Genomic DNA, 20,942 nt, shown 5'->3' with positions numbered 1-20,942 from the left:
TATTTTTTTAAATGTAAACCAAGTATAAGTAAAAGCCAGGTAAATTCTTTTTGTATGAATTCCGTAAAGAAAACAGCAAAAGAAAAAAAGACTTCTGTAATATGACATCGACTTTACGATTAGAATAACGAATAGCTTATACGCATCCACGTTGTAGATAATATTTTGTACTTTAAATAATGGTAATAAAAAATAAACTACGCTTCAAGCTCGTATCCCTTGTAATACCGATTATCGCATTCGTAAAGACGATTAAGTTTAGCAATATCGAGTTTACTGACTCGAAATCTTTGTCCCATATTCTCGTTCAATGGAGGATTTTTTGGGGTCAACGTCGGGCTTTCATTCTTGCTGAAGGCCTTCTTACCATAGTGCATGACGCTATTAAGGTCGTAGGGCATTCCGAGAGTGACGGTATCCTCCCACGTCCTTGGTTCGAAGTTACTTTCCGAACCTAAAAATACATTGATTGTCTAGAAACGTATTGAAGAGTCTCTCCTTATGCCCTTCTTAACTAGAGAGTGATTGAGGAAGATCTTACAGAGCAATGGAACATTATCGCAACTCCCGACGAAGGAACCTTACCCGGACGAATATTTTCCCAATGAACGGTGACATATTCATTTCTATCAGGACGAGCATGCTCGTGCCAAAAGCCTAACGAATGCAACACTTCGTGTTGAATCTGCCCTCTCATCACACATCCGGGAGCTGACACGTAAATTGGCATTTCACCTCCGAGATTTCTGATGAAATAAAGGAACACGAATCATTCCGTTGATTTCGAGGTACGACGAATATGATCACTCACTGTAGGTCTGCGTAGCCGACTGCTGAGGCGCAAATCTTCGCGTAGTTCTTGAAAACAACGTAGGTAGGCTCGTTAGTTCTCTCCCGAAATGTGACGCACGTTTGAAACGCCAAATCTCGCAAAGCGGTTTCGACGTTGAACTTTTGCAGATCGTCGAAATCCTTGCTGAACGTGTAAGGGAATACTTTGTTCGGCCAGAGCTGTGACGGTTTGCGAACAAGATTCTTGGGCTGGAACATGTTGTCCGCAGCAACAGGATACATTTTTAGACGCATATGTGACTGGAGAGTGTTCACGTGGCAGATAGGTCAATACTTACATGGATACTTTTCAACGAGATGATGTCTCCTTCAAGAAGAATTCCTTCATCAACGTGGTTACTAGTTCGAAGTCCAGCCGTCATATCCATATCCAAGTCCAAGGGTAGGCATCCAGCGAAGCCAATTATACACAGAGGTACGAAGTGCAGAATAATGGAATTCATGTCTTAGCCCGCTTGGATAACGATGTTGACCGAAAGACGAGGGATTGAGAAAAGAAGGAGAGAATAACTGACAACCTCTTTATATAAAAGGGAGCCTACTTTCCGTTCACAGCACGTTTTTCCTCCCTGCCTTCCGCATTCGATAAGCTAATTAGAGTAGATATTTACAAACGCGTTGACGAAAAACTAACGACGAATTCAAACTGCTACGATTAGTCATGTGACTTGCGTTAGCTGGTACGATATGTCACACCTACGATGTGTCGACTATAGCAGAATCATTAGTAATGAATATTGTAATACGATAGCACGTCCAAACATAGCGATTGCTAATGAATTCGGAATTGAGATCATACCTTAAAAGTGGACCAAGGCGATTAGCGGCGAATGAATGTGTTGCGGTTTTCCAGCAAGGCAGAAAAAACACGTAGATACGCCTTCCAATGGCCTAGAGGCAATTCAAAAAGATTCGGGCTAATCTGCTGTTCGTAAAGAGCGTCGCAGCGATTCAAAAGTTTTTGTACTCATTTTCCTTCTAAAACCTTCGCCGATACATACAGTCTCCGAAGTGACTACTAGGCGTCTTTCAAAACCGTTCAAAATTTAACCAAGAATCAATACAAATTAACTTTATTTTTGTAGGGATTTTTAGGGAGCGAAAGCTTTTTTCGTAGAATCGATCTTTCTTCCTTATACTAGTTGACATTTGAAAACTTGTAAACTCGCAGCCAAAATATAGTCTGATTTTTTGACAGTTAAAGAACTACAGAAAATGCACCGTTTGGCCACTGTGAATAATTCTGAACCATTGATCTGATGACTAGCTACCCAACGAGTAAGTTTCTGGATGTAAAACGACGATAAAAAGTAAAAATGGCTTGAGCCAGATCGCGGTGGAGGTAACTGGAGTGTTCAGTGGATTGCGGTACGTGGTCGAACAAAGGGATTAGCATAGTGTGCCACGCAATGCTGACGTTCAGGAAGAAGATAAGCCTTCCAAGTTCTCACCCCTAACGCCAGCCTTACGTAGTTGCGAAATATTCGCCGCCCCCAAAAGCATTATTCTGAATTTATCTCGCGTCAGTTATCCTACGGCCAGAAAGAATATGCTTGCAACGGAACAGAAACACAGCGAGCATTGGTATTTTGTGAAGTACGTGCAATTGGATATGAAGTTTTGTACAACATGTACTTAAAATTGCAGTACTAAATAAAAGATTTGATATCGAGCCTTGCATTCTGATTCTTATTTTCTGCGCATTGGCGTATCCAGAAAATAATTTATTGTTAATCTGTAAAATGTTCTTATCTTGATAATGTAGAGCTATCGTTTCTCAATCCTACTATACAGTTCGCCAGGTATATCTACTCTCTTTTCAGCGAGTTATTGGATACTACGGGGTAAGTTTTACAAATTGACTGTGCAACACAAAGAATGTCGGAACCCTACCGATTCGGGATATAGCGTCAAGTTTCATTCTATCTAATGACCCACGTTCTGACTCACCGCTCTACGCAAGCGTTTGTATTATATCGATATCTAACTTCCCACGTGTTCGGCGACCTGCGAAAGCAATAAGTTCACTAGTTTAGTCGAACGTGGTTCACGGGTCAGAAACGTCAGGCTCTGATAAGCATATTTTTTTATTAAAAACCAAGAAACTCCTGGCACTTTAATATTTGAAGCCAAAGGATTCATGGCAATATACTCGAAGTTTAGCGTAGAAATGGTTACAGTATTTATGTGAAAATTCTAACGATCGGACGATCGATTCATAAGTTTCACGAAATACTTGCTTCCTCTGACAGTTTATAAATTGAGTTTTAAAAAAGTGTGTGTAATTGAAAGTAGAGCAAACCGGCGAGCTATTATCCGATATACATCGTGACTTACGAGTTTCGGAGTGAGAGAAATAAAGCGAAACACGCTTCGATACATACAATACGTCGGTTTGCTGGGGGTAACGTACGATTGGTCAGTCGGGTAGTGTGACGTCGGTCAGAGGGATGGAGGGTTGGGTTTAGCGGGAACGTATCGGCGGGGTTGAATCCGGTGACAAGGGTTAGCGGTCTTTCACATGCCTCGGAACGGCGACCGAGGCGACTGTTTGAATACGAAAATGTCCGACCTGGACTACGGCTGACGGTGATTAGACGCGTGTGCAATTTTATCCTGTCGGGACATTGAAGAAAAAATCTCTCATGACGTGCACCAAGATCAGCACCGGTTCAACCAAAGGAGCCTGAACCCCGTGCCATCGTAACTGATAATCAAAGTGACACAAAAGTGATACTAGTTGCAATAGGCTACTTTTATAAGAGGATTTTTTAATAATAATACTATTGCACAAATTTTATGGTTAAGAAAAATTAGCCTTTTGTCTTACTTTTGTTTTTTATAAATGTATTACACCGAAAAAAAATTAACACTGAAAAAAACTTTGGCAAAGTGATTTGTACCAGCTGGATTGAGATTCTAAATTTTCGACTTCTTAATAAGTTTGAGTTTCCATGTTCGATAATGTCTACGTGTAAGGCTGTTTCTAGTAAATTTCGAATGCTGTTTACAACCGCGCTGCTGATAACGTGAAGTAACTTGTCAGGTAGGACATTATCACTTGAATATCAAATCACAACTTTAACCAACTTTCATGCCATGTGCAACATGATTATTATTGTTATTATTATTGTCATTTTCGTAGACCACTTCTTTGGACATTGTGTCCAAGGTCGTAAGCTAGTTAGACACCTGAGGCGATATAAAATTCCTAAAACAGACGAGGGATGAGGCGAATTATTCGATAGACGAGCGAACCGCCGACGCTGCCCGGCGCGATAGAAAACATAGCGAAATAACGATGACACGCCATCCCCCGTAGGTTAGATATCCGATCGCCCCACATTTCGCACTATATCGCCCTCGGTGAAAATAATGCTTCTTCGTAAAACGTGAACTTTATCAGCTGCACTCTCAGGGAATTGTTGCTAAAGTTCTACCTCTGGTTTACGGTCGTCTGATACGTGCTCCCCAACTGAAACTTTAGTTGCAGAACTTGCAGAACTACCGACGGCTCTTTCACTTTCAATTATACCTATGCTTGTTTCGTTCGGCAACCGTATGAATACTCGGTTTTTGACTTGTTGATTTTTCGGAAGCGATTCATCGATCGCTGTTTCACAGATATGTACACAACTAAGCCGGTGATTGAACACGCTGATTAAACAACCGCAGCTCAGAGTGTCTAGCTGGCGATTCGCGGTCGCGTAAATGAACAACCGTGCAAGCAAGTAGTCGTATTTACGTCAATCAAAGGATTTGCGTTTCATTATTAAAACTCGGCTGAGGCGTATGATTGAAGAAATAACGAAAGATTATATTGTTACGATTGTTGCGTCGATCGATTTTACCTGCTAAGAAATTCAATTGAGTAGCCAGAGCCATTTAAGTAATTGGAAAATTTGCGAGGCTCGTAATTGAAGTCTGTAGGCAAAAGGCGAGGCGACGAATTGCATCCGTCTACGAGAATCCGAGGAAAATAATCACGCTGACGTAGGAAAGCAGAGGCGTTAAAATAAGATGGTTTAAAGTGTACTGATCAATATAGGGCTAAACATTTGACCTGTTTCTTAGCTGACTTACAACTCGTAACTAACGCCCGAACAGTCACGCACTGCTTACCCTGGCTCACCGTCACTCCTGCAGTTCTGCCTCTAGTGACGGATTCAATTTTTACTCGTTTTATATTCTTTGCCACAACTTTTGAACGAACAATAATCGAGCAGCAAACTCTCTGTTCGTCATCTAGTCGATCGACATACGATCGCGAAGAGAATTCTGATGCTATGGCGGTTACCAAACATCTATTGAGCGAGCAGAACTGGACTTGTTACTAAAGATGTCAAAAGTCGAGGTTAATTACCTTGTCCTGAATAAATTACACGGCGTGTTCGAGTAAAATGTTGGTATCTGTGAAACCTCCTATGTCAAGTTCGATGACGTACGTATAAGGTCGTGCCGGCTCGTCATCGCCTAGAATATTGGATGGATATTTCGGCACCAAGAACTTTTCGGCCTCTTCGTTTATTCTTTCGAGTCACCTGGGCACAATGGGCTCAGTCGTGGGTCTGGGAAGACCTTAGATCTAGGCAGACGAGTATAGGTAGCTTTTGATCTCTAGGTGAAGGCCGACCAATCGATGCTTCGATTTGGTTGACCGAGTTTACTACAAAACGACCCCCACAATTATAAGTGGTTTTAAGACAGAAAATCATCAACTCAAGGCTGTGGGCTGAATTATCGAAAATTGTCATTTCATACTGAAGTAACGTTGAATCTAGCCAAAAAGTATTCTTGTCTTCTTTGCGATAAACATTTTATGCCCTCAAGTCACGGACGTGGAGGTATGAGGATTTTGTTTAAGTTTGATGTACTGTTTATACATTCTCAACCAAAAGTGAGTCTCGTCGATAGTATTGACTACTTTGTGAGAAGATGAAAATCGGAAAAAAATCGATCACAGTAAAGGCGATAAGAAAATTAAATTTGAAGAATACTTGAAAAATTGGATAAACAAAACATTGTTTAACAAATTTTCAGGGAATCTGTTTTTTTACATGTGAAATCAAATTCGTTGATTTTTCTGAATAAATTATTATTATTATTCAAACTTGATTTTCTTATCGTCTTTATTGTGGTTGATTTCTTTAAGATTCTTATCTTATCATAAAGTATTCAATATTGTCGACGAGTCTCACTTTTGGTTGAGAATGAATAACCAGTACATCGTTAAGCTATATTTCACACAACTTTTGCCACCGCTCAATGAATTTTCAAGAACGAATTTTGTCTAGTTACAAATTTAGTTACGTTGTAGAATCGCCTTCAGGCTGCGTACTAAAGAGGTTCAATCTCATGCCAACAACTACAAGTTAATGTTACCGTGTTTCGCTATGATAACACAGTAAACTGCACACGTAGCAAAAATTTAAATGACGCAGGTCTGGTGAATAAGATCGAATGACTCATGAATAAATTTCCGTTCTTTCGCTACTGATGAGGAAACAAAGTGCCTAATCACCTACCCAAATTACTGTGATTATCATACATTAATTTACATTCTGACTTTGCCTTGGAAACAAAGAAAATCTAAAATAAAGTGTCGTAATCAATCTACATACCCTAATTCATTCCCTGGCTGAAGTCACAGTCCTTCATAAATTAATACAAGCGATAGGTGTATAAATGATAAGATGGACGTCAGCTGGCTTGGCAACGGTCGATATTTTTCGGAGCGAGGAGCACTAAAATAAGGATTGATTACCACCGGACAGTCCAACAGCCTTGACATTATTTAGTCGGTGTATTGACGGACCTACGTAGCAATGTTTGTATTTTCTGATTAGATTTAGGTGATATTACAGGTATACACGTAGGTACGTAAGCGTAATTGCGTGCATAAAATTTCACGAACCCCATACGCCCTGCGAGTCTGCGACATGATCAACTAATCTAGATCACCAAAATAGATATTGAAATGCCGAAAATCCGACGGCATTAGGATCCATTTAAATTAACCGAAACGTGCCAGTGAAGCGTTTGCAGTTTTTAATCAATCGAGCACGAGCAGCTTGACCACGGTGAGCTAATCCGGGTTGGAACGCGTCGCGAATTGTATCATCAATAATTTCTGCCAGGCAGACTGGATTAATCAATAATTCCAAGAGTTCAATAATCCATCAAAACATCACCGGTAATAGACGTATAGGTAGGATTCGTAGAACGATTAGATATAGCGCCGAGTGTAATTGCCATTGTGTACGAGGATTACGTACGAATTCAGCAAGTATTTGACCTGTGACCTATGACCTGTAACCCGAAAAATCGTCTCGAAATGACCAGCAAGGGAGAAACGGAATATCACGCAAACACCCAAGGCGGGCAGCCGAAACGAATAAATTATTCGCACGAGCCGAAACCGGAAACGGTCGTAAGATAGGCGGCTAGAGCTGTGAGCTGGAAGTTCAGTAACCTCGAGAACCGCGGAGCGGTGCTTACGTCGTATAAAGATTCGGAGAAATAAAAGAGGACCGTTAATTAGGCATGAGAATTGATCTGCTGAGGTCAACTCAACCACTCGTCAAATTCAAGCATTGTTGCCTTCTCGTCACGCGATGCCGCGTACCAGGAAAAAGAATCTGATTATTTTTGCAGGACTTAACCGTACTTGAAATCGAAGTAATACTCGTACAAGAGAACTATCGAGGACTTGATATTTTGAAACAAGTTCAGAGAATTACAGCTCACGGTTGTTTCCAGGATGCCTTTGGCAAGAAGATGGCTAAACGCATGGATTTATTTCGGATGCATTTGGGGATTGGCAGCGGGCTCGCGTCCGCAATTTGATACTTCCACTAATATGGGTCTGGTGCTCGTCCCGGCCGACGCAGAAGTCGACTCCGTGATATTCAGACTTCGGGCAACTGATCAGGATGCAGATTTTCCACTGGTATTCGACATAACGGGTCAGTGCGAGTCTGCATTATGTCAATTGATTGCCATTATTGGATGATCGTCAATGAGGAAATCTAGTAATCGAATCATACGATACCTACTCTAGCCGTAGTCCAGCCAATCGTTCGGATCGACAACCTGCCTTGTACTCTGTACAACAAAGTGTGCCAGGCCAATGTGATCCTGACACGACGGCTCGTCCCTGGACGTCTCCATGATTTTGCGGTTCGGGTTAAGGACTCGAAGGGTGATTCGAACTCGATGCAGGCCACGATCTCTGTCACCAATGCGTCGACACCCCGAGACATGATCTTTCCACATGTGCCATCCATTATAATGGTCCCTGAGGTGAGCTCATCCGACGTTATAACATCGACGTGATAACACCTTAAAACCTGTCACTGATTTTTTATCGTCAGGACACCAAGCCCGGCAAGGAGTTGGATTATCTACTCGTGCGTGCGAACCCGTGGCAGGGAAAACCGGTGTACATCGAGTTGTGGGTTAGTATTGTTGTTGGTATTGCTGAGAAATGATCGATGATAATAGGCTTAACAATGGGTTCATAACGAATTCACCTATTCAGCAACCCAAGGAACTTTTCACCATACGGCAACGACAAACGCCGACTCAGACTCGAGGGGTTATAACGTTAATAGGAGAACTCGACTTTGAAACCCAGTCAATGTACACACTGACCATGTACGCGACGGTGAGTAGCGTCTTCTATTTTTTCTTGACCTATGTTTAGATTTGTCTACGATAGTGAAGATCATTTGCTGTCTAGGATCCTTACACAGAGCCTGGAAAAGACACGAGAAATATCGCAGGTGTCCACGTGGTTGTGATTGTTCAGGATGTCCAGGACGTACCTCCTGTCTTCACAATCGCTCCCCCCTTGACCAGGGTGAACAATTCCGTGAAGCCTGTTAGTAGAATACATAATTTAAGTCGGCTGTGATATCGAGGGACGAATTAATTATTAAGATTTACTTTCTGAAGGGGGATGTCATTTTGCGGGTCCATGCCGAGGATGGTGACAAGGGTACGCCTCGTGAGGTCACGTATGGTTTGGTCTCGGACGAAAACCCCTTAACACCGTTCTTTAACATTTCCGAATGGACTGGTGAGTTTATTCCCGGTTTTTTAATTCATTTACCCTTTCGATATTTAAACTGACAGCGAGTAAACACTTTGGAAGACTAGTGACAATGAGTTGCCGGACCTGGACTTCACAAGGCAAATTTACCCTTCGATCTCAAATAGAAAACGGTTTTGATTGAAAAACTCAGTTTAAAGTGTTTGCAGGGTGATTTAGAATTTATTATATTTCCGTAGCTCGATGTTCCCGGTTGAATATTCGTTCATTGCCGGCGAGGCAAGAGATCGATAAGAATTTCCTATAAAGAATAACGTGTACAGCTTCAGGAAGGAGATTACATGCCTATATCACGTGATCTAGATTTTACCTCTACACGTACAAACTTGAATAAATTAAAGCTTATCCACCATCGCTAACAAAATAAGTATGTAATAGCTGTACACAGACATCTTGATTCTATAGGCTAATCACGAATGGTTTTAGCCGTTATACAGTTTCTCGCTAAAAAAATTCACGCCAGATTTAGTCGCATGTTTCAACGACCTTAGCTTTCCTTACGCATTGCGTGTCGCTTTCGTCGTAGAGATTACGTCGAAAATAAATTACCCCTTGATCGAAAAAAGAGATTTACTTTTCTGGCGCTCAACTCACGCTGAGCTTAATTCGCTGCCAAGTTTGTATCACCCCTCGACATTGACGTCAAACGAGCCCAGAGAAAAAAGCTTTCTCTGCGGAAACTAAAACCAATCCGGGTGCGAATTAGTTATACCGTTCTATTACTATCAAAAATCCAGCCGATAGCTTAAAAATCACGAGTTTCAGAAGAAAACCTGATTCTAGCTGTAGGGGTTAGGCAAATGAGTTCGAGGAAGGAGTCGCAACGTTATTGACCGAAGTATGAGGTCAGTCTTGGCTTCGTCCTAAGTTTCGCGATGTTATCGAGACGGCAAATACGCACGCGACCGGCTACGCGGGCTTGCGGCTCACTGGCTATTATACAGTGGAATATAAAACAGACCGCAGCTTCATAATAATATATTCTGTACGCGTATGATAATGAGGCACGGCTGGGAGAGTGTAAAGCAGCTTCAAGGGTTCAAGCTCCTGTAATAAAAACTGCGAGTTCGTTAAGAATCGTGTCAAGTTTTCACTGCTCGGAACAGAAGGCTCGTAAAATTAGCTGGATCGTAATCATGTACGACGAGCAATTATTGCCCAGCTGAAGTCTCTGCCTAGTAACGAAGATTATCCAACCGTATCACACGTAATGCTTTACAGGAGAAATCACGTTGGCCCGACCCTTGGATGAGCTTACTCAAATTACGCACGTAGGGGCGCCAATTTTACTGACGGTGGTAGCTGAGGAGGTGCGTCGTTTAAGAGACGAACCCCCGGCGCAAGCGACTGTAGTAGAACTTGGTCTGCTCCTTGGAGAGCCGGGGAATAGCCCTCCCTACTTCGAGAGTGACAGGTGAGATAATAACAGTGAGCCATGAACCATGATATAATATGTAACGGAGATTTAAATTCGTCGAATTGTCAGCTACATGGCGTGGATGGACGAGAATGCTCCGCCTGGTACAACCGTGATGTTCGACAAACCTTACTTGACTACCGTGCGAGACGAGGACATCGGGAAAACGGGCGTATTCGCCTTGAAGCTTGGAAAGAACAACGGGACTTTTGAAGTAACGCCGACGGTGGCCGAAAGAGTGGCCGATTTCGTGGTGACAGTGCGCGACAATGCTCTGATAGACTTTGAAGCCCGAAAGACGCTCGAATTCATGGTGAGTACGGAAGAGAGCCCGACAGCACCACCGAGGTCGACACTAACGTTTCGAATAACCTTACAGATAATCGCTCAGGAAGTTGGACCTGCGACAAACCTCTCGACGTCGGTACCGGTCATCGTGTTCCTGAGGGATGTTAACGACAACCCACCAGAGTTCGAAAAAGACATATACGAGGTCACGTTGATTGAGAACGTCTCACCGAAGATGAGAGTTGTCCAGGTATAGAGCCGACTGCTTGACGAAAGAAAATTCTCCGCAATACTTGTGCGCCGATTAATTTCTAGCCTGATCGCAGGTGCACGCTACTGACAAAGACACTGGACTGTCGGGTAGCGTGCGGTACACTGGGATTATTGGACCTGGTAATGAGACCTTGACTATGGACTCGGAGACCGGGTTGATTGTCGTGGCCGATGGTTCACCGGGACTGGATCGCGAGGTGACGGCGAGTTTGCGGTTATTTGTAGAAGCTCGTGACGAGAATGGTAGGGGTCTTTCAAGCGCTGTGCCATTGATTGTCAACCTACTCGACGTTAACGACAACGCTCCGATATTCGATAAACCAATCTATGAGTTCATCCTGAACTCGGATCAGACCAATTTCACCAGCCCAGCATTCATCAGGGTGATTTTTAACAGGGTTCCTGGTTCATTTGAGATTGTCATGGTCATACAATATTTTAAAAATGATTTTATCGTTTTTAGGCAGTCGACGCTGACGCTGAGCCTCCGAACAACGAGGTTCGGTACGAGCTGATGCATGGAAATTACGGAAACAAATTTCGTCTGAACGAAGTAACCGGCGAATTAACACTCCGAGAACCGCTGACCAAATCAAGGCGAAGGCGGAACAATGATTACGTTACCTTTGCAACGAAATTCAAAAGCAATCTGCTGCAGACGTTGAATATGTTCCAAAAAATTGGCGGTTCTACAGAGAAACCGTTGAGGATATGGAAAAACCGTAAAAAACGAGCGGCTGAAGATGTGGTGTACACTTTAACTGTTAGAGCCTACGACTTGGGTGGGTTTCTGCAGGCTCAGGCGATTCATCTTTAAAATAGATAAGACCTGACAACTGCGATTGATTTTAGGGGTTCCGCACCTCTCGAGTACGGCAAAGGTGTATATTATCAATGCAGCGCCGATGGGCGCGCTCACGCTCATGTTGGTGGTTCCAGCGAAGGATCTCGACCCAATGCACACGGCGGAAATTTTAACAGCCATCACCGGCGGACGCGTAACCATCCAAGATATACGGCCTTACGATCAGCCCGGACGGCCGAATAACGGAATAGCTCAAGAAGAGAAGATGTCAGTATTCTTGAAATGGAATCCAAAATACACGTCAAGCACAGGAGTTAAGTTTACTGTGGAATATTGTTTAGCAAACAATTTTCTTTTCCAGGAGTATAGTTGTGGCGCGGGTCGAGCCAACTATGTCCGGTACATTTCTCGTGGATATAGAAAAAATTCACAAAAGCTTGGTTGCCAACGGCATGAATATTGTACCTGTTATCGACTCGAAGACGGATTCGTCCAAGATAGATTTTACTCCCCCTGTTGTTGGGAGTTCCGTTACAAACCCGATTGGGAACTCCATTCGAAACTCAACTGGAAACATTGGAGGAACAGTTAGCGGTGCGCCCAACAGAAATAATGGAATTAATGGTGGTACAGTTCAGGGAAATGCCGCTAGCAATGGCAGTGGCAGGGGGAGTGAAAACACTATTGGTGGCATCGGTGAAGGTAGCACTAATAGCGGAAAAGGGGGTGAAAATACTGTTGTTGGAACGGGTGGAGGTAGCACTGTTAACGGCAAAGGGGGTGAAAATACTGTTGTTGGCATAGGTGGAGGTAGCACTGGTAGCGGCAAAGGGGGTGAAAATACTGTTGTTGGAACGGGTGGAGGTAGCACTGGTGACGGCAAAGGGGGTGAAAATACTGTTGTTGGCATAGGTGGAGGTAGCACTGGTAGCGGCAAAGGGGGTGAAAATACTGTTGTTGGAACGGGTGGAGGTAGCACTGGTGACGGCAAAGGGGGTGAAAATACTGTTATTGGCGTGGGTGGGGGTAGCACTGGTAGCGGCAAGGGGGGTGAAAGTACTGTTGTTGGAACGGGTGGAGGTAGCGCTGGCAGCGGCAAAGGGGGTGAAAATCCTGTTGTTGGAATGGGCGGAGGCAGCACTGGTAGCGGCAAAGGAGGTGATAATACTCTTGGCGGTGTGGGTGGAAGTAGTACTGGTAGCGGCAAAAGGGGTGAAAATACTATGGATGGCATCGGTGGAAGTAACGCTGGTAATACTGGAGAAGGTACAATTGGAAAAACTTCATTAGGAACGTATGAAAGTTCGGGTGGAAAATCGAATATCAACATAGTTAATAAAACGACATTGGCTTCAGAGAATGAGTATGTGAGTATGTGAGACACTGCAGTCCTAGATAGTAGATTCCTAGTAATGACAATTATTTACATGCTTGCAAGAATTTTTTCCGCCCAGATAATGAAGTACGATTATCGATATTTTAGATTGTATATAAAGCAGAAAATAAACTACTGCTTTGGCTTCTAATTCTTTTGGGGCTGCTCATGTTGCTAGCGTTGTTGGGTCTGATTCTTTGCTGCATATGCCCAGGATGTCCATTTTACATGGCACCAAGAAAGAGACGGGTGCATTCGTTAGAGACTGTGAATTACGTTGAAGGAAGACCGAAGCGCCACCTTCGTAGGAAGCAGGATAACGTCGTTAAAGGTAATTCTAGAGTCAAAATAAAATTTCGAAGCAAGCATGAGCCATTTTTTAGTGAACCACGAACACCGCTGAATCGCTGATCGCAATAACGAGCCATTGTTCCCACGTTGAATTAAAGATTAACTAATATCTGTTTTTGCACATTTCCAGCTGAATGGTCTGAAAAAAAGCAGGCCTGGAGCGCCGACCCAATGCGGCATAACTGGCAATTCAACCGGCGCAACATGAAGAACCGGGGAATCGCCTCACTGCCGGGAGACGTGGCCGAGGCGAGGACACTACAGGGTGTATCAAAGGCACCTTCCCTCCGGCTGAGAGACGGTCCTCCATCCTGGAGGGTTCAAGATATGACCCGAAAGCGTCAAGACGAGCGTCTTTATGTCGAAGACGTAGAGGCAGGGCAAACGTATGATATAGGGGACCTAGATTCGCTGCGAAGACACGAAATGGAGCGAGGTTCAGACGTTCTACGCCGCAGTTACCACCCGGCGGATGAGACATTGCAACTTCCTCGCGAACAGCAATTTTATAGAGATGGTAACGCGGAGGTCCTTCGTCTAATAACCAGAGGTCACGAAAAGGATAACGACGTATCACCGCAAGCTCAACGGCCGATTACTCTGGTTCTAGATCAACAGGTACTTGGCTATCGAAGTGACGGTAAAGACATTCTCCTCCGTCGGTTCATGGAAGATCAGAGGATACGACAACATCAGGATATTAATGGAAGTGTGCAAGAGATCTCTGTAGAAGGTTTAGAGTCCAGTCAAAAGGGTAGCGGGCAGTTTCTCCAAAAACACGAAGTTCTTTTGGTACCCAACAATTTGGAACGCGATCGAAGGCAGTATATGGGAGAAAAATCACCAAGTGTTCAATGTCTAATACTCGATCACGGTGATCTTGAAGCTGAAGAAGAATTGAAGGTGCAAAAGCAGCAGATAGAAACTAAAGAGGCAGAGCTACAACAACAGAGAAAGGCAGCTGCAGCGATGCTCGTTGAAACCGCAGTTGCCAAAGCTACTGAAAACGCTGAGCAGCATGGATCCTTCCTGAATATTCCAACCTACGCTTCCCAACATGCCGAGTTGGCTAAACAGAATGCATTACTGACGCAGCTGGTGATGGACAGAGATGCAAGAAGCCTCAGAGTTTCGGGGCTAGACGCAAGTAATTATTTAGAGACTCAGAGTCTGCCGGGTCAAGTCGCAATTGCGACTCAGACTGACCGTACGGCAGCGACGCAGACCGATCTATTTACTCAGGTTCGAAGTAGAAGTGATAACGATGAGTCCGACGACGATGTTCAGTCACGGAGAAAATCAAAGTCCAAGAAGCGCTTTGGCAGCGAACTTAGGAGATCACGAAGCCTCTTAATGAGGTCACCGATCCAGGAAGAAGCTCGATCCAGTTCTGATACAAGGACAAATTTGTTGCGCCGCAAGGCTAAAGATACACGAGAAGGCAGAAGAGCAGTCCTGGAGCCAGAAGTACTTCGGGAGATATCGGATTCTCTTGACGAACATACCAGCACGCCGTCACTGGAAGAAAGACTAGTTGAAAATACAGAATCACAAGAAATTAAAAACGTAGATTATAAAAGCGAAGACCGTGCTGATGTAAATGGAGAAGAATTTAGCGAAATTCCAACGCAATCGTCACCAGATGCCGGCAAGAACAAGTATCACGAACGTTCGCATGCAAATGCAGCTGTCGAAGACACGTCAAAGGCACATAAGCTGGAAATAAGCAAGACCAAAAAGCAACCCAGTCCTACTAAGTCCAAGATCAAGTTACTAAAGACTGAGATAAAGTCTGTCAGTTCGAAGAAGAGTGACAAAAAAGAAAGCGATACGACGTCAAGTACCAAAAGCATATCTAAAAGTAAATCCACGGAGTCGCAGAGCAGTAGCGGTGGATTGGAAAAAAATAAGAAAGAAAATGTGGATAAAAAAAAATCTCTAAGCAAGTCGGGTCCAAAGCCAGTAATGATCAAAACAACGTCTGAAAAGTCTATCAGGAAGAATAAAACACGCGAACCAGAGGTCGTCCCTATCGCCAAGAAGCGAACATTGCTAAGGCAACTAAAGGCGAAGAAAATGAGTACAGAGAGTTCTGAAGTTGAGGAACCTGCTGATAGATCGCGGCACGCGAGTTTAAAGACTAAAAAATCGAAGCATGGTTCAACAAAAGCTAAAGGGATGAATGTGCTGTCTGATGAACCAACATCACGAAGTTCAGAAACTGACCTAGGTCAATTACCTCCGCGACATCAACAATCCGATTCTTCTTCAAGCACTGCAACGACTGAACAAGATACTATAGCGGGCGAAAAAAAAACCTTGATCAGTTCTAAGGTGAAAGAAATGAAACAACGTGGCCAAAAAAATAAAATCGTTGAAGACTCGCAGGCTCAACAAGCTCAGCCCGAGTCAAAACTGAGGCAAGAAGTGGGAAAGGATCTCGGTTCCCCGAAAACAAGAAAAAAATTGACGCCTGGCGCGGTTCAAATAACGGAGAAGCTTTCCGATCCACATCAAATGACTGGTAAAGAACATTCTAACAAACCAAACAGCTTGAACTCAAAATTGGATTCTGATACTGTAAAATTCGGTGCAGTTTCAATAGAGACTCAACTGGAACTAACCGCTTACGACGCAGGCAAGGTGGGCGAAGGATCTCAAAGTGAATCTGGAAAGTTGAGGCCAACACTGATTTCCGAGGCATTAAAATCTGACGATAAAAAGATAATCAAAACAGAACCAGCGGAACCCTCGGCCGATGAAGGTTCGAAGACTATCGACGAGATTTTAGACAAATCCAAAGAAACTGAGGTTGAAGTTTCAAAATCTGAAGTAAATACTATCATAGAAAAACCGCTTGAGCCGAGCAGTGGAAAATTACCAGAAAGCGATGAAAAAATTTCAGATCATTTAGGAGAAGCTGTGCCGATTATCGTTGCAAATAATTCAAAAATTGACAAAATTTTGTCACCCACAGGAAAAGAGTTCGAGCCAAGTACTACGAAACCTCAAGAAGTTGCTCACAAGACTTCAGTGAAACCTGACAACGAGAGACCTGATATATTAGAATCGACCGTAACTATTGCACCAGTAGAAAAACAATCCGATACAAGTATCAAAGATTCACTCATGACTAATGAAGATTCTGAGAAAATGACTACACATGTTTTACCAAAATCAGACTCTGAAGCTGCAGAAGCTGATATCAACACTCTCTCTAACGAGAAACCGAAATCAGTTACACAGGAAATGATAAAAATGTTTTTGGAGTCCGAAGCTGTGCACACCGCACGTGATTTAAGACAGAGTTTTATGAAAACAGAAGACAACTCGGTGTCGAGCTCAGGGAAAAGTCTGAACCCAGATAATAATGATGCTCTTGTAGTCGAGCTGTCCCAGGAGGCAAGGACCCAGCAGGATACGCCAGGCCATGCAAATTCAGCTGAGGAGACAAAAGGCAAAGGAGAAATTAGGCCAAGTGAGGCCTCTAAATCATCAGCACCTCAAATCCAGGAGAAAAATGGCGATGCAAAATCTAATTTAGTAGATTCCACCACACTTGCCGTTACTCCAAGCTCCAGTCAAATAAAAAATATTGAAGATGTAAATAAAACGACTCATGAAAATTCTGAAAAAGCGCTAAACGAAACTTCTTCGTCAAGTAACACGAACATCTCGCCACCTGACATCACACGCAGTGAAACAAAGCGTCCGGATATCACTCGACCAGAAATTGATCCACCTCAAATGGAAGAAAAGAGTGGATTAGCAAATAGAGATAAAAATGAGCACGAAAAGCTCGAGTCTGCAGATATCACAAATAAGACCTCAACTGCAGGCCTAGTGGAAAACGTTGCAAGTTCGAAAACAGTCAAAGTACTTTTGCCAACAGATAAGTCAAATGATAAAAGTGGGAATGAATTGATCGCGATAAAGGAGAAGGAAAAAGAGATAGAAGTAGATCAGCACAGCTTGCCGACAGTATCTGATACCAAAGATAATGATACGAAGTCACCGGAGCAAAAGATTTCCCAAGTTTCTAACGCGATCGATATCCCGACCAGAGAATCTCCTTCGTTTTATGTCCTATCGGGTACGTCATCTCCAGAAGAATGTGATTCCAACCAAGAAATACATGGTAAAGAAATTGCGTCTGATCAACCTTCAACTGAAAAAACTGCAGCTGTACCGGTGCTAAGTATTTCTGACTTGCCTACTGCCACCGAGAAGCGACAAAAAGCCAATGTTGAACCTAGAAAAATGCAGGGACAGCCTCTAGATGCAGCAAAGATGCAACCCGGGGATTGGTACAAACAATTACAAATCGGTGAAATATCTAGCGATTTTCCCGAGGTTACGGAACCGTATCAAACTCCTCGTCATCGAACCAAAAGTAGAGACGGAAATGGAGAAGAACCTGGGAGCGTGGGAATTCCGGCAATAACGGCGCAGCTGCTTGACGAAGAAAATAATATTACTCAGGCTGAACACGCGACACGATCAACTGACAAACATCCGGACGCAAAAAAAAAAGAATCTAAAATTCAGCCGAAGGACGAAAAACCTAGTGCCTTCACAAGTGAGATTCAAGACGACGAATTAACGCCAAGGTTAATTGCAGAACAGGCGATCCGCAGCGGACTTGAAGAGCTTATCGCAAGTTCCGGTACCTTGAAAATGGAAAAACAAAGCTCAAAGCAACCGTCGTCTAAAACATCTCCAAAAAACGAACGAGCCGAGACGTCGAAGCGGAAGTCGACCAAAGACGCAGGCCAAACTCCGTCGAGCGTAGAGACTAAAAAATCAGTCAAGGAAAGAACGGAGAAGGGTTCTCAACCGATAAAGAAGACCGCCGAAACTAAGGAGACTTCGAAGGTAGGTAGACCGAAGACTGAGCCTAAAGGTGGGAGTTTGCTTGAAGGGGACACGCAACTGCAGGTGAGACCTCGTACTCAGCGGGGAAAGCCAAGCGATCCTCGTCAAGACCCGACGTTCCAACGCTCGAAGCCGCAGGAGAGACCAGGAGGTGATCAGGTGAGACGAAACGCGGATGAAACCGAGCCCGAGGAATCGGCCCAATCGAAGCCAGCAGAGACGAAGACGGGTCACATGTCGAGGTATAAGCAGAAGCGAGAGGAGATGGAACGGAGAAGAAAGGAGCTGAAAGAGGCCGCCGAGGAAGAGCAGAGGCCTCGCTGGCAGCGGAAGCCGCAACGTGCGCCAGTCAAGGAAGCCCCGAGGATCAAGGACGTACCTCAGGAGGCCAAGACACCGGAAGGTGCGACGCCGAGGAGCCGGCGAAAGATCAAGCCTCTGGCGAACGCGGAGTCTGAGCAACTCAGGGCGATGGTTAAGGAGGGGCGAAGGCTCCGAAAAGCCGAGGGGGGCGACAGCGACGATCCCCCGGTTGAAATATTCGCGACCGAACCGCCTCGGCGAACGTCTCCGAGCCATCGACCTTCGCGTCAGCAATCCAGCTACAAGTACGAAAAAGTACAACCCCCGTTTTACCTACATCCACCGCCGGTTCCGCATCCCTCCCCGCAAATTTCGCCGCTTCACGGGGCTCCGGAATCAAAGCGACCCGACGACGACCTCGATTCGGGAATCGCGGTTTCTTTGCAGGGGGGTACGAAGCTTCGGCATCAACAGCTCTTGGAGAAGAAGAGCGTCTTCGATATCGCGTATAGCGAGGCAGCGCCGTCTCAGCTCAGAACAGACAGCACTACACCGCCGTCGTGAATGTAATGAAAGGATATTGCAAGCGAGTGCGTGGTCGTTACGATGTCTCATTGTAATAGAAATGGAAATTTTACGGAAGATTTGAAACAGAAGTAAGGTCTACCCGTGCTGTGAAATTTGGACGAGGATTCGAAGAAGGGAACATTTTTCAAAGTGAATTTTTATACGGATCTCGTTTGTCGTAATACTCTTATAATCATATAATAGCAATGACAACTCACTGTCGGAAGAATAGTATATAAGATATTTTTATTCCCTAATATACCTGTCGTCTAGTAAAAAATCAGTTCTGTCGATATTGACTATATATATATATATATATACACAGATTTTCGGACATTGTACGTACGTAAATTATAAGTACAAAAAAGGACGTCATGCAGAAGTGAAAACGGCCCGATAATTTCTTGATCGAAAGTACATATATGCATGAGTGTTATTTAAATGACCAATTTTGTACATGACGTATAGCAAATCGTTCTCTAGTATAACGAATATTTAATGATGCCTGTAAATAAAAATGAATAAAATCACAATTATACGTTTTATTCTACTGTCTTCAACAAAATATCACCCGTCCCGTCGAATCGTGTGAATAAAATTCTACGCAATTTCGCAACAATTTATTATCTCGGTTAAACCGGCGACGGTCGAATAACTTGCGCCCACATCCTGCTCTTCTGTTACAAAAATATCGCTGCCTCTGACCTTACCCACCACAGCTTGGCTGCAGCGTACATACAGCGGCCGTTCTTACCCGACTCGACACGTCACGAGTTGGCAACAGCATCGACAATTGCGTAAGTATGAGATATCGGTAGCTGGAAACATTCGCGTCGAAGAAACTGGTTCGACATTATTCAAACCTCGATGAGTTATCTTTTGATTTGCATTACTTAAATGATCCACCTGGACGAGTGTGGTAATTATAATATTCGAAATAATCGAGAAGCCTCATTGTCCGACGTACTGGAAAGATTATCGGTAACCAGTTTATGATTGTTGTTTTTGTATTGCAGTTTAGCAAGATAAGCAGGTACGTTGCACATTTTGACGTCGAAACTTTGCGCAAGATAATTCAAGCGGCGATATTTTGTGACCTTGCAAGAGTCAAACCTATCATGCCCGTTGGATCAAGAGGCTCGTGATGTAACGGCTTACGATTAATCAAACAGTAGCGAAAGTTTCATCCTACACCGACAGTATACCGCGAAGCAAGCTTCTCGCGGTTCTGCAACTCTGTTAGAAAAATATCATCGGCCCCGACCTTACCTACGGCAATCGCGTCCCAGACTCGATAAGTTATTAACATTACCTCATCATCGGCTGAAATGCACGTCTCACTCTTATTGTCAGTAAAAATAATAATTACCGCCTCGAGTTTGGCGGAATGTTATCTATCGACTGCAGTTTGACACGCCGGGATCGTCGATGTTGCGTCACAATTTTCAAAAGTAAGATAATACCGAGTGCATTGCAAATTAAGAAACGATTTTGGACTTGAAAGAATTGTGCAGGAAAAAATAAGGAAGCCCTTGAGACGTTTTCTAGGCAGTTTCACGGCTCCGCTGTGATTTACTACACTTTATTTCCGGCAGGTAATCCTGCGGCTTAAACTGCAAGACAGCGGTGTTAAGGTAGAGAGAGATTGTACGATTATATGACCGCCGAGTAGGTCAAGCAGTGAAAACGTTCAGCGTCTAGCTAGACCGCGAAGGCCGACCAG

At 43.8% G+C, this 20,942-nt stretch overlaps 2 protein-coding genes across 2 annotated transcripts; one reads left to right on the top strand and one right to left on the bottom strand.

Annotated features, from left to right (window-relative positions):
• Positions 1-195: 195 nt before the first annotated feature.
• Positions 196-1,328, bottom strand: LOC124178592 (zinc metalloproteinase nas-14-like). The gene is made up of 4 exons (XM_046562046.1): positions 1,131-1,328; positions 812-1,041; positions 586-746; positions 196-454 (listed from the first exon to the last, which is right to left on the bottom strand). Exons 1-4 carry the CDS (start codon positions 1,293-1,295, stop codon positions 198-200), a joined length of 813 nt encoding a protein of 270 aa, XP_046418002.1. The 5' UTR covers positions 1,296-1,328; the 3' UTR covers positions 196-197.
• Positions 1,329-3,776: 2,448 nt separating this feature from the next.
• On the top strand, positions 3,777-19,741 carry LOC124180501. The gene is made up of 16 exons (XM_046566103.1): positions 3,777-3,898; positions 7,612-7,817; positions 7,913-8,154; positions 8,226-8,309; positions 8,393-8,518; positions 8,594-8,734; positions 8,809-8,932; positions 10,187-10,379; positions 10,452-10,695; positions 10,762-10,920; positions 10,997-11,326; positions 11,407-11,725; positions 11,796-12,015; positions 12,110-13,115; positions 13,232-13,454; positions 13,605-19,741. Exons 2-16 carry the CDS (start codon positions 7,613-7,615, stop codon positions 19,214-19,216), a joined length of 9,228 nt encoding a protein of 3,075 aa, XP_046422059.1. The 5' UTR covers positions 3,777-3,898; position 7,612; the 3' UTR covers positions 19,217-19,741.
• The last annotated feature ends 1,201 nt before the right edge of the window (positions 19,742-20,942 follow it).

Source organism: Neodiprion fabricii, chromosome 1 (genome assembly GCF_021155785.1).
Source record: "Neodiprion fabricii isolate iyNeoFabr1 chromosome 1, iyNeoFabr1.1, whole genome shotgun sequence".
In the NCBI taxonomy this organism is placed as follows: Eukaryota; Metazoa; Arthropoda; class Insecta; order Hymenoptera; family Diprionidae; genus Neodiprion; species Neodiprion fabricii.
Note: the sequence above shows the minus strand (reverse complement) of the source record. Positions and strands in the feature narration are given on the sequence as shown.